This window comes from Agaricus bisporus (genome assembly GCF_000300575.1).
Source record: "Agaricus bisporus var. bisporus H97 unplaced genomic scaffold AGABI2scaffold_1, whole genome shotgun sequence".
Lineage (NCBI taxonomy): Eukaryota > Fungi > Basidiomycota > Agaricomycetes > Agaricales > Agaricaceae > Agaricus > Agaricus bisporus.
Window position 1 is genome coordinate 3099570 of NW_006267344.1, and position 12866 is coordinate 3112435.

The 12866-nt window shown below is 44.9% G+C and overlaps 3 protein-coding genes across 3 annotated transcripts; 1 reads left to right on the plus strand and 2 right to left on the minus strand.

Moving 5' to 3' along the window:
- Positions 1-465: 465 nt before the first annotated feature.
- Positions 466-768, plus strand: AGABI2DRAFT_45255 (hypothetical protein; the record flags this gene model as incomplete). Its single annotated transcript, XM_006453695.1, has 1 exon — positions 466-768. A coding segment is annotated over one exon (303 nt), but the record flags the coding sequence as incomplete, so codon positions are not given.
- Positions 769-9504: 8736 nt separating this feature from the next.
- AGABI2DRAFT_62041 (hypothetical protein) lies at positions 9505-9888 on the minus strand (the record flags this gene model as incomplete). Its single annotated transcript, XM_006454833.1, has 1 exon — positions 9505-9888. One exon carries the CDS (start codon positions 9886-9888, stop codon positions 9505-9507), a length of 384 nt encoding a protein of 127 aa, XP_006454896.1.
- A 1161-nt stretch (positions 9889-11049) lies between these two features.
- Positions 11050-12606, minus strand: AGABI2DRAFT_140729 (hypothetical protein; the record flags this gene model as incomplete). The annotated part of the gene is made up of 4 exons (XM_006454834.1): positions 11050-11228; positions 11577-11921; positions 12046-12230; positions 12305-12606. 4 exons carry the CDS (start codon positions 12604-12606, stop codon positions 11050-11052), a joined length of 1011 nt encoding a protein of 336 aa, XP_006454897.1.
- Positions 12607-12866: the final 260 nt, after the last annotated feature.

Genomic DNA, 12866 nt, shown 5'->3' on the forward strand with positions numbered 1-12866 from the left:
AGAATGTACGCGACGCAGTGGCGAGTCTAACGGTCCTAGAAACGAGGCGAACGGACAGGAACTGACTGAGCAATCCTAAGGTCAACTGTGGACAGACTGTAAGAAGCTTTATTATGATATATTAACTTGTACTCACCTGTGGACAGACTGTAAGAAGCTAAGGCCTCTGAAGCGTCCACAGGGAAGTTCAACCATACATGACTAAGCTATCATGTGACTAAACTCGTCCGCATATCTCTAAGTCCACCAACTACACTTGTAGACTGCTTGCTCACTCTAACAACGGGCGGGATGGTCGGGCGGGGTACAGGCGATCGCGGTGATCAGCCATACTTGAGAGCGCTGGAGGGGTCACGAGTTATCAAGTGTTATCCCTAAGAAACTATGTATATTCCAACTAAGATGCACGTCCACACCAAAGTCCCAAAGGGGAAGGTGGTGGTAAGAGATCAAGAAGGAATGACTGTCTCTACTCTCCCGGTTGACCTCTCGCTATGGCATCGTCACTTTATTCATCACAACTACGCTGATGTGAAGTCTATGACCAGTAAGGACCTTGTTTCCGGGCTCAAACTTGAGTCTAACTTGTCCCCTGACTTTATCTGTGAGCCATGTCTGGCTGGCAAGATGCATTCCCTTCCTTTTCCCTCCTCCTTGAATCACAATCGCTCTCCTCTCAAGCTAGTGCATTCAGACCTTCATGGACTACTCCCAGCCTCTACTCACTCAGGCTACAAGTACTGGATTACCTTTATCGACGACTCGACACGTTTTCGGGCAGTGTATCTGCTTAAAGCAAAGTCTGAGGCATTTGAAGCCTTCAAAGTCTACAAATCCTGGGCTGAGACTCAACTCAGAGTCAAACTGCGAGCACTACAGGATGACTAGGGAGGTGAATACATGTCCAAGGCTTTCATAAGCTTTACTGAGCTTGCTGGCATTGAGAGACGTCACTCGACTCGGAATAGGCCTCAGCAGAATGGTCTTGCTGAACGGGCTAATAGGACTATGGGAAAGAGGATCACTGCAATGCTCTCGGAATCTCGGCTACCTGGGTCTTTCTGGGGTAAATGTATCTCATCTATGGTTCATGTCTGGAATATGCTCCCTACTGCTTCGCTTTCGGGCACTACTCCCTTCCAAGCTTTCTATAAGTGAAAACCTGATGTCTCACATCTCCGGGTATGGGGGTGCACTTCATATGTCCATGTACAACGAGATAAGCACAATTCTCTCCAGCCTCACTACGAGAAGTGTGTCTTTATTGGCTATCCGGCTGGCTACAAAGGCTGGAAGTTCTACAACCCAGTCACAAAGCGAACCGTGATTTTTTTTTTTTTTTTTTTTGTAATCAATGTAATATATTTCAATACTACTCATACATCGGGTGTCACGACACGTTCCCGCGGCTTTACGTACTCCTGCCAGTTTACAGAGGCCCAAAACAACAGTATTCTATCTAGCGTATCCAGCGCGACTTGGTCAAGCACTATAAGAGTCCAAACGAAAAATAAAAACACAAACGAAAAAGAAATATCTAGATAAGCGGCCCCGGGAACAAGCCAAGCAGTCAGGCAATACAACTTATCCAAACATAGGAACACTCGATCGAGACCAGAGCGGAAATCAAACATAACACATATGAAAGAAAAGGAAGTGCGTGCAATCAGCAACCAACACGTAGCGGGGACATAAGACAGAGCCTCGCAGAACGAGGTACGCGAAGCCCGTAGAAGATCCTGAGTAACTCCAACAGTGGCGGGGTAAGAGTATAGACGATGGACTCAAAGGCAGTCCGGATTATGTGGATCCCGATCTAGTTCTTCGGAAACTGGCACTTGAGCCAGAGTCTGTCGAAACAGTTCCGCCAAAACAGACACAATGTATCCGTAGCAGAATGAGCACGCTTGTCCGCTGGGCGCTTGGCCGCGGCATCAGGAAAAGGTAAAGTGACTTACATTTGACTTATGCAAACTTATGAAAATCATAAGTCAGTATAAGTCATTTTTGCATAAGGCATGTCACTGTCTGAGGTTCTGACTTATGCAATACTTAAGTAAATTATAAGTACATAAGTCACAATATGGTCATAAGATTCAAGATTATCATAAGTCATGAGGATTTATCTTAAGTTGCATAAGTAAGTACTTAAGACAGTAAGAAGATGTAAGAGAGTATAAGCTCAATCATAAGGAACATCATAATGCATAAGGAACAAAGAATTATATTCATATAGTAAATACAATACATCATATATAATACAGACTTCCTAAAGAGGAAATAGACCCTGAAAAAAGCGGACAAGAGGGATATGACAGCAGCCAGGGGAGTAGAAATGGAAAATGGGGGGAAAATGATGAGAAATGAGATTCTAAAAGTAACAAATGAGTATGAGAAGATGAAGAGTCAAAAAGCACTCACCAAAGACTAGAGATCCCCCCAAAACTCATCCACATATCATCCTCACATCTCCTCTCAAAACCCTCCCTAAATAGCCCTAAAAAAGCGGCCTAAAAAGGCAAAAAAGCGTCCCAATTAAGCTGAGAATCAGCTGGGGGAGAGCTAGGAAGGTGATAAGGATGTTACTTACTAAGTTACAGGCCTGGAGGGCAAGAAAGGGGGAGGGAGAGGATGGGGAGGGGAGGAATGATGGTGGTGATGAGGAAGGATCAATGTCATGCTCGAAACAGAAGTTCAACATGTCACATGATGTCACATGACTGCTGGACTTGGGATTTTCGAGTCAAAGTTCCTCAAATCATAGGTAGGAGATATTTTCGGGTCATTTCTGCATGGATTCTAATGATCTAAAACTGTATTCCTATAGTTTCGAGGTCGGGGAGTTCGAATATCTAATTAGATTCTCTGTTGGATGAAAGCTTATTGAGATATGGCACATTTAACATATAATAAACACAACTCTTCAATCATCAAAATCGACACAGTAACCAGTAGAAAACATAGCATTCTTGTTATGTTTTTCTGTATCTCCATAACTGGTATGTTTTCCGACAAAAGCATACATATAAACTTGTGTTCTTTCAATATTCTAAGATTTGTCATGATTTGTCCAGAATTTTTCGGTTAGTAGAGCAGGCTCTACGACGAGTCTATTTGCAGTTGACAATGACCCCATGATGGAATCTTGATATCTCCATAACGGGTATGTTTTCTGACAAAAACATACATATAGACTTATGTTTTTTTAATATTCTAAGATTTGTCGCGATTTTTCCGGAATTTTATGAACAGTGGAACAAGACATACAGCATAATGCTTGCCTTGTTATCTGACTTATTCACTTATGAGATCCTGTTTGACTTATGAAACTTTGTCTGACTTGTGATTTAACCTTTGGTCTGACTTATGAAATGTCCTGTGCTTATGCTTTCTTTATATCCAACTTATGAATTTATGACAGACTTATGAACTAATGTGTGACTTATGTGTAAACTTCTTGTCTGGCTTATGAAAAATTATGAACTTATGCTATTTTGGAGACTTATGTGCCTTAAGTTGGTCTTTATAAGGCAAGCATAAGGCAACTTTTTGCTGATGAACATGCTAACTCCACCACCTTCCATTCTCGGTATCAATGCCGATATATTCCGGATATCCCTTTCTGACTCATTCTGTTTGCATCAATCCTGGCAGTACTGATTCCAACTTACCGGTCACATTGACCGATGGAATGCCGCAGTACCTTCGGTATTGCGGTTGTGCTCCCATGGTTGCTTTACGACCAACGCAACGTGGGTTGTTATTTCCATCGCAAGACTTACCCGCTTCAAGACCTCCTTTCCGTTGCACCATCGGAATCCCTTAAGGTAAAGACTCCTTTCCATTATTCAATCTGAACTATCACACAATCCTTGCGCTATCATCTTTCATGTTTCCGAATCCATATTCTATTCAGTCTCCGTGTATTTAAGCCGTAGATATTCTGTACGGTACTTCAGTCTGAAAATCAACTTAGATTGTTCCTCGCTATCTCTCGCTTGATCTCTCTCTCGCTCTCAAACGATTCCGCATTCCACGGGTCGCTCGTCTCTATCTCAAAATCGGCTATCAACTTAGTTGGAAGGCATAGCACACCATTCCCGTGTCGCTAAGGCCAAAGCTGTTTGTTCGCTAAGTCCTTTCCAGCTTAGCATTACCTTTCCGGTCATAGTCTTAACACTACCAAAGATGCGTCCCAACTTGTTGAACAAGCTCTCAACTTCCTTGGCTTGCTCATCTTTTATTTGTTAGGGCGACTGTGACTGAGCTGTCACAGGTCACACCTAAACTCAAGAACTAAGAGTAAAGTGACAAAAGTAATATTAGGCGTGAACCTAAGAGAACTCGACGGAGTCTTCTACAAGTTTCTACCTACTTTATATACCTAGACTACGGCGCACAGACCAACTACCCTAGGTAACTTATTTATATACTGACATGTGAAAAGAAGTATGTATGAGAAAATAAACTAATTATACATTTGACATGAGAAAGGAAGAGTGGAGTAAGAAGCAAGTAAACGAAAATAGATTGATCATAAAAACGTCAACAATACCAAACAAACCATAAAAGTGTCCACAAGCACAAACAACTCCTAAACGAGTAATCCACTCACACGAACCAATACGTACCGAAGTAATTCCCCAACATCGCATCACATGGACATAGTATGAAGAATCCGGCTAATGCCCATTGCCGCGGTCCCCAGTATCCCCATCTCTGTATTACCCATTCCTTCCGTTCCTCATGGTCCCACATTGCTAAGCATACTCTCCCACACCGTCTGCACCGATGATCCGATAGGTTCCAACCTACCGGCCTTGCCTCTCTTCCTATAGCCGCCGCCGCCCTTCGCCATTGTACTTGCTCCGCATGGTTCGGAGGCAAGAAAGATAAGATTAAGTCAATGAGTTCAATAGGTAAGTCCGTAGCTTGCGCCATTTTAGCAGTATGCCGATAGTTTAGCCTCCGTCGAACTGTAGCAGCAGAGGGAAATTATTATGTAATAAAATATGTGACAGATGTGACAGCGTGACGCCGTGACATTCTGGCAAGGTTCTAACAGTACCCCCTCCTTAAAGTCGGCTCCTCCGGAGACGACCCTTCAAGACCTCCACGTTCGCCAATTTCGTTCCAACTTCTTAAGATATTCGGCATCAAACTGTTTGTCATCCCATCCGAACAAAGTCTTGGCTGTAAATCGATTAGGTAGTTCCCTTTCTTGGAAACCGGTGTCACGTAGAACGTGCTGTATCCTATTGAGTTCCCCATAGAGTTGGTGGAATTCAGTAATCAATTCTTTGGCGTTAGCCAAGTTTTCCTCGGGTTCCCACGAGTCTGCTTCTGCCGTATACCCTTTCCATCGCACTAAGTACCGCTTCTTTCCGCGGAGCCATTTGGCGTTAAGGATCTTCTCTACTTCCCACTCTTGTCCTCCTTCTATTTCTACGGCCGGTGCCGGTTTACTTCCTTGTCCTTCCACTTGTTCTCGGTAAAGCACTATTCGGCTGACGTTAACTACTGGATGGATCCGAATAGATCGGGGAAGATCTATTTCCACTGCGTTGGGGGAAATGATCTTCTTGATGGCGTATGGTCCGATGAACTTTTCCGTAAGTTTCCGGGTAGGTCGTCCCTGGATTTGAAGGTCCCGGGTAGCCAATAGAACTTTATCTCCTACTTTGTACTTCACCGCTTCTCCCCTGCCTCTATCCGCATACCTCCGCATGTCATCTTGTGCCTTCTTCAGGGCCGCTTGAGTTTCCTCGTGTTGAAGTTTCATGCGGTCCGCAAAATCTACTGCCGCTGGGTGGTTGCCTTGTCGTCGAAGATCGAAACCAGTTCTTGGGTGTCTTCCCACGTTGACCATAAATGGAGTTTCCTTTGTTGACGATTGTTCTTTATTGTTATAGGAAAACTCCGCCGTTGCTAACCAATCAGGCCAATCAGTTTGTCTATGATCGACAAATGATCGGAGATATTGTTCTAGTTCTTGATTGGTTCGCTCGGTTTGGCCATCCGTTTGTGGATGAAACGCCGTAGATAATCTAGTATCAATTCCCAACATTTTATTCAACTCTTTTGTAAAGTCTGCAGCAAATTGCGGTCCCCTGTCTGAGATCACCGTTTCTGGTAACCCGTGTAACTTCCATACATGATCCCTGAACAGTTTGGCTAGTCCTAGCGCTGATGTTGTTTCCGTAGTTGGAATAAAGTGAGCCATTTTACTGAATCGATCACACACTACCAAAATCGAGTCCATTCCCTGTGATTCTGGTAATTTTACTATGAAGTCGACGGATACGTCGGCCCATGGTTTTTTAGGGATAGGGTTTGGCATTAGCTTTCCTGCCGGTGGTGTTGGTCGATTCTTGTTCCGTTGGCATTGGTCGCATCCTTCCACGTATTTCTGGACTTGTTTAGTGACGCCTGGCCACCAGTAATTGCGCGTTACCATTTCTACTGTCTTCCATTGTCCTCCATGTCCGGCAATGGGAGTATCATGATGTAGTCGAATGATTTTGGTCCTTAACGTCTCATCCTTCGGCACATAGACTTTTCCTTCTTTCAGCACTAATCCTTCTTCTAGTTTCCACTCGTCTCCCCTTAATGACTTCACCTTTGCTCGCTTCATCTCTTCTACCGCTTTTACCACGTCGTCTTCTCTTGCTTCGGATTTTCTGATTTCTTCTAATATCCCTTCTTCCTCAGCATTGATTAACATATGACCTTCTTCCATTGCTCGGATTGCGAAATACTCTGGTTTCAACAAGGTTTGATCCTTGTTATCGTCCTTTGTTCCTTGCTCAAAGTCAGGTCTTCTGCTCAATGCATCTGCCTTTCCCATCGTCTTTCCTGGACGGAATTTTAATTCGAAATTGAATCTAGATAGGTATAAAGCCCATCTTGCTTGTCGTCGATTTAGTTTTTGGGCTTTTGCGAAGTATTCTAGATTGCGATGGTCTGTCCAAATCTCGAATTTATGTTTTGCCCCTTCCAGGAAGTGTCTCCAATCTTCTAAACATCGCATAATCCCCAGCATCTCCCTATCATGAATGTCGTAGTTTCGTTCCGTCTCCGTCATTGATTTGGAGATGTATGCTACCGGCCTCCACCTCCCGTCTTCACACTTCATTGACAATTCTCCACCCGTGGCGTAAGCCGATGCATCAGATTCTACCTTCAGCTCTTTATCCAATTCTGGTGCTACTAGGATTGGATGCGATGTGAATTTCGCTTTTAGCGTGCCAAAGGCTTCCTCTTCTTCCTCTCCCCAATTCCATTTTTTGTCCTTTTTGACTAATGCGTGTAGTGGTCTTGCAATACTAGCGAACTTCTCAATGAATCGTCGATAGTAATTTGCTAGTCCCAAGAATCTTTGTACGTCTTTAACGCATTTTGGAGTTGGCCATTCTACTACGTCCTTCACTTTCCTTTCTTCCATCTTGATCCCGTTTCTTCCTATTATACATCCTAAGAATCCCATCTCACTTCGTTTCCATTCGCATTTTTCTGGTTTTGCGAATAGATCGTTGTCCATCAACCTCTGCAATACTTCTTCCACCACCTTATCATGCTCTTCTTCATCGTCTGTTCCTATCAAGATATCGTCAATAAATACAGCTACTTTTCCAGTATTTACTAAGTCCCTAAAAAGTTCGTTCATCATAGTCTGAAAAGTAGCAGGCGAATTTGTAAGTCCGAAAAACATAACCGTAGGTTCAAAGGCACCCATGAAAGTAGTAAAGGCTGCCTTCCACTCGTCTCCTTCTTTTATCCTAATGTTGTTGTAACCCCAACGTAAATCTATCTTCGAGAATAATCGTTTGCTACCCATAGTGTCTATAAGTTCAGAAATTAAAGGTAAGGGATAATTGTTCTTAATTGTCCATTCATTCAAAAATCGATAGTCCTGTACCATCCGCTTCTTTCCATCTTTTTTCGGCACAAAGAATACTGGTGAAGTTTGGGGAGATTTCGAAGGTCTGATATATCCTTTCCGAAGTTGATCCTTGACGAATGCTTGAACCTCTTCTCTTTCGTTTGGTGATAAAGGATATATCTTTCCCTTCTTGGGTTTGAAATCTTCCTTCAATTTGATAGCATGATCCCATGGTTTCCTAGTAGGCATCCTTTCCGATTCCTTTTGCTTGAATACTTTAAGAAACTTGTGGAACCGTCTTGGTACCGCTTGTTCGACCGAGTCTATGCTTCGAATTTCTTCTTCCTCCGGCATCTCTTCTGTCATTCCTCTCACCCACGTTTCTAGTTGTTCTCCTTCTTCCTTACTCCTATTTTTCTTTTGGGCGCTTATCCGTTTAGGACGTACCTGTCCAGCCCCCGCTTGTCCCGCGGTGGCTGTCTTGCTGTTGTCTTCTTCTAGACGTTCTGCCTTATCCCTATTTAATCGGACAGCCATGTCACCGGGTGATTGCGCCCACCCCTCAGCTTTCTCTTTGGGTTGTTGCACCAACCCCTCAGCTCCACCATTAGCACGCCGGTTACGTGCCAATTCCCTAGCAAATGCTGCTTCGACTCCTAATGCGATTCCCTCGATGATGTTCTTGGGAGTGGTGAATCTCCCTACTGCCTTGTTCACCCGTTCGTATCTTTCTTCCTCATCTCTGATTTCTTCCTGCTCTTCTTCATATGCTTCTATCTTGGCCATGGTTGGCCCTTCCTCATCGTCGTCACTTCCTTCATAAGGCATTCCAAACTCGTCTAAGGCTATTTCCTCCATTGCTGGGCATTTGTGTTTGCTCAGCAAGTGTTCCGACGTTTGGGTTCCACACTCCTCGCATCTATATTGCAACACTGTTCCCCAATTTGATTTCTTTGGGAAGGAAACTAATTTCCAACCTGCATATTGCTTGTGTGACATGTCAGGCTTTTCCTTCTTCTCTTCTTCTCGCGCTTCTCTCATCAACTCCCTTGTTGGTTTCTCCGGTTTCTCTATCTTTCGTATTTCTTCTTGTTTTTCTTTTGTTTTTCCTTTGTCTTTGTACCCACACCCGTCTGGGCACCTGGTCATCTTTACCTCTCCTTTCTCCCAATCGATTTCAGGGTTATGCATCTGTAGCCAAGGCATTCCTAATATGACTTTATTTTTTCCGAGCCCGCATATTTCAAAGTGCACTCTTTCTTTATGCCCTTTGTAGTATACGTTTGCAGCTACTCGATGTGTTACTGCCCCGGATGCATTGATCGTTCCATCGACATTTTTGACTGGGATTGGTCTCTCTAAAGGTTCCAGCTTGAACCCTTCTTCATCTGCGAACGCCTTGTCCATGAACATCCCCGTTGCTCCACTATCCAACAACGCCTGTACTCCCACTCCATCATGTGTGTCCAATTTCTCTACCCCCACATTCAGCTTAATTTCCCTTAAAGGTCGTATTGTCCTTACAAGGAAACTCTCCTCTTGTACAGTGTCCAAAACATTGATTTCGTTACATAGTACATCAAATTTGTTGTAGGAAGTCAAACGAGGAGACTTTGCTTCCTTTACTCTTTTAAATTCTTCTGTTCTTCCTCAAATATCCTCTGCCAATAATCCCGCTGCTCGTCCACATCTAAAGTTCGCACATCTCGAGCCGGAGCCTTGCTCCAGCAGTTCTTGGCCATATGCCCCAACTTTCCACACTTGTAACACTTGATAGGACCTCGACTGGGTCCTGCGGCGGTGTCGACATCCATCGCGTTGGGATCTCGACGTTGAGGCTGAGGCCTCACGAAAGTGTTATTGGAAGTATGGGTGCGTACTGGGGGCTTAGTTTGTCCCCGTCGATAATAGTCTTCCTCCGCCTTTGCTTGCCTCCACTGCCTATCCAACTTCATGCTCCTCTCGTACCAACTCCTGATGGTGGTTGGTGGGTTCTCTGACTCCATCAACGTCTTCCTGATTCTTCCTGACAAGCTTCTTTTAAATTCTTCGATGAGGGCTCGTCCCTCGTATCCGCTATCTCGTGCTATCCTCTTGAATTCTTGTACGTGCTCCTCCGCGCTCTTGCTTCCTTGCTCGATCAACCTCAACTTTCCTACTGCCGTACTCTCCTCATCCGCATCTCCGAAATTGTTTCGCAGGCTGTCAAAAATTTCGTCCGTGCTTTCCGGAGCTTCATCTTCACCGTTTTCAATCATCTCCATGATGTTCTCCTTCCACGACTCAGCTGCTCCTCCTTGTACATATGATAGTATCCATGTAACCTGATCCGCCTGTGGTCTGTCCGTCATTTTTAGATTCAAATAAATTTTGCATGCCGTTATGAAACCGTTCAACTCCTTCCCATCTCCTGAGAATATTTTTGGCCTTGCCACATCGATTTGTGGCGCTACTCGGACGATGGGAGTTTCCGCGTCATCTCCTGGTGGACCTTGTGGACCCGGCGGGCCTGGTTGCTGGTTGTTCTGCAGCTGTGCGAGTTGCTGCTGCAGTTGGGCGATGAGGGTGTGCTGAGCGTTCAGCTGATCGAGTATTTGTTGGGGGTTGGCCATTTCTGGCTCGTGGTATTCGGGGGGAGGTGGTTGATATAGGGGTAGGGGGGATACGGAAGGTTCTCGTGGTGCTGGTTCGGATTCCTCGGATTGGGATTCCGAAGCAGATTCTTCTTCTTCCTCTGATTCAGAGGAAGGTACTCGGAACGTTCCGGGCGGTAATCGATGAGAAATTTTGAAGGAGGTGAGGGAGGTCTTTTCCTGTCACCTGATGCGTATCCACCAATTCAATGAAGCCAATAGCCTGCTTCACTTGAATGTGTATACAAAGAAAAAAGTTTATTTTAAGAAGTGCCGCACTGGCGAAAGGAACGACTACTGCCCTAGATAAAGCTATATACGAAGACGGATCTTCACGCTAATCTAGACACGCACTTAATGTGGCAATGTCACTCCTCTGCGTGTACCACTTGACAATGCAAGCGCAGCACGAGGTTTATACGGGAAGTTACAAAAGAAGTAGTACAGGGATAAAAATAACACCACACAGTATGGTAGGTCTCGTCTTATCAATGGTCTGTGTTAAACCACTGACGTCCACGACGCACGTTATGTTTATGCGTAGACACCCCTTAAGCCTAGGGACCGGCTGTGTGTGTGGCGGCCGCGATGGCGCGCAGAGAGTAGAGGGCGAGTAAAGAGTAAAAGATGGGGAGGGCACTGTGCTGTGCGATCCCCGGAGTAGTCGAGTTCTACTGTTAGGGCGACTGTGACTGAGCTGTCACAGGTCACACCTAAACTCAAGAACTAAGAGTAAAGTGACAAAAGTAATATTAGGCGTGAACCTAAGAGAACTCGACGGAGTCTTCTACAAGTTTCTACCTACTTTATATACCTAGACTACGGCGCACAGACCAACTACCCTAGGTAACTTATTTATATACTGACATGTGAAAAGAAGTATGTATGAGAAAATAAACTAATTATACATTTGACATGAGAAAGGAAGAGTGGAGTAAGAAGCAAGTAAACGAAAATAGATTGATCATAAAAACGTCAACAATACCAAACAAACCATAAAAGTGTCCACAAGCACAAACAACTCCTAAACGAGTAATCCACTCACACGAACCAATACGTACCGAAGTAATTCCCCAACATCGCATCACATGGACATAGTATGAAGAATCCGGCTAATGCCCATTGCCGCGGTCCCCAGTATCCCCATCTCTGTATTACCCATTCCTTCCGTTCCTCATGGTCCCACATTGCTAAGCATACTCTCCCACACCGTCTGCACTGATGATCCGATAGGTTCCAACCTACCGGCCTTGCCTCTCTTCCTATAGCCGCCGCCGCCCTTCGCCATTGTACTTGCTCCGCATGGTTCGGAGGCAAGAAAGATAAGATTAAGTCAATGAGTTCAATAGGTAAGTCCGTAGCTTGCGCCATTTTAGCAGTATGCCGATAGTTTAGCCTCCGTCGAACTGTAGCAGCAGAGGGAAATTATTATGTAATAAAATATGTGACAGATGTGACAGCGTGACGCCGTGACATTCTGGCAAGGTTCTAACATTATTGTCCACATTTCCATATCGAAATCCAGAGTACTAGACCTAATTTCCTCGTCCACAATATCCCCAGCTTTCTCTTTGCCAGCGTCAATTTGGGCATTAAATTGGCTCTCCGTCATTGGAGCACCTGTTTGGAAAGGGTCAACCTCCCGCACAGCTAATTCCTCTTGAGCCTTGAGTTTGTAGAGCTCGGCTTCAGACATAACCACTACATGTGGGGTCCTGGGCGTCTTGTCCAAGTTGGGGAGCTCGGACACAAGGTTAGGGGGGGGGTGCTGTTACCACGTGCTGCTGACGTGGCACTAGTGAGGGGGAGAGGGGAGGGGGAAACTTTGTCGTCATGAGTCGATTCCTCCAAGTTCGAACTTTCAGCAACGGAGGACTTGTCGTCATCGTCATCGGAGATGTATGCGGATGGAATAAAGTTTTTTCCGTGGGATGTGTCGGTGTCTTCAACGCCGTCTTGAGTTTTTTGGGACGATTCTAGCTCTTCTGCCCAATTCATCATCTTCTCCTCCTTTCTGCCCATCCTAAGACTCTTGAGGTTCTCCCGGAAAACAGATCTTGTGTCTTGTACAACTTTCTTGAATCCACTCATGCGTGACTTGGTGGATGCCTTTGTTGCTATCGATTGTATGGACCCCGTAGGAGACGGTGTCCGCACACTCTCACTTCATTCATACGGCGCGTGTCAATGGCTTGCAGGGTTGCGAGTTACCAAGTGTTATCCCAGTGAGAAGACTATGTATTCCAACTAAAACACCTGTCCACACCAATGTCCCAAATAGGAAGGTGGTGGTTAAAGGTCAAGAAGGAATGGGCTGTCTGTGTAGCGTATCAGCCAACAATTCAACCTGT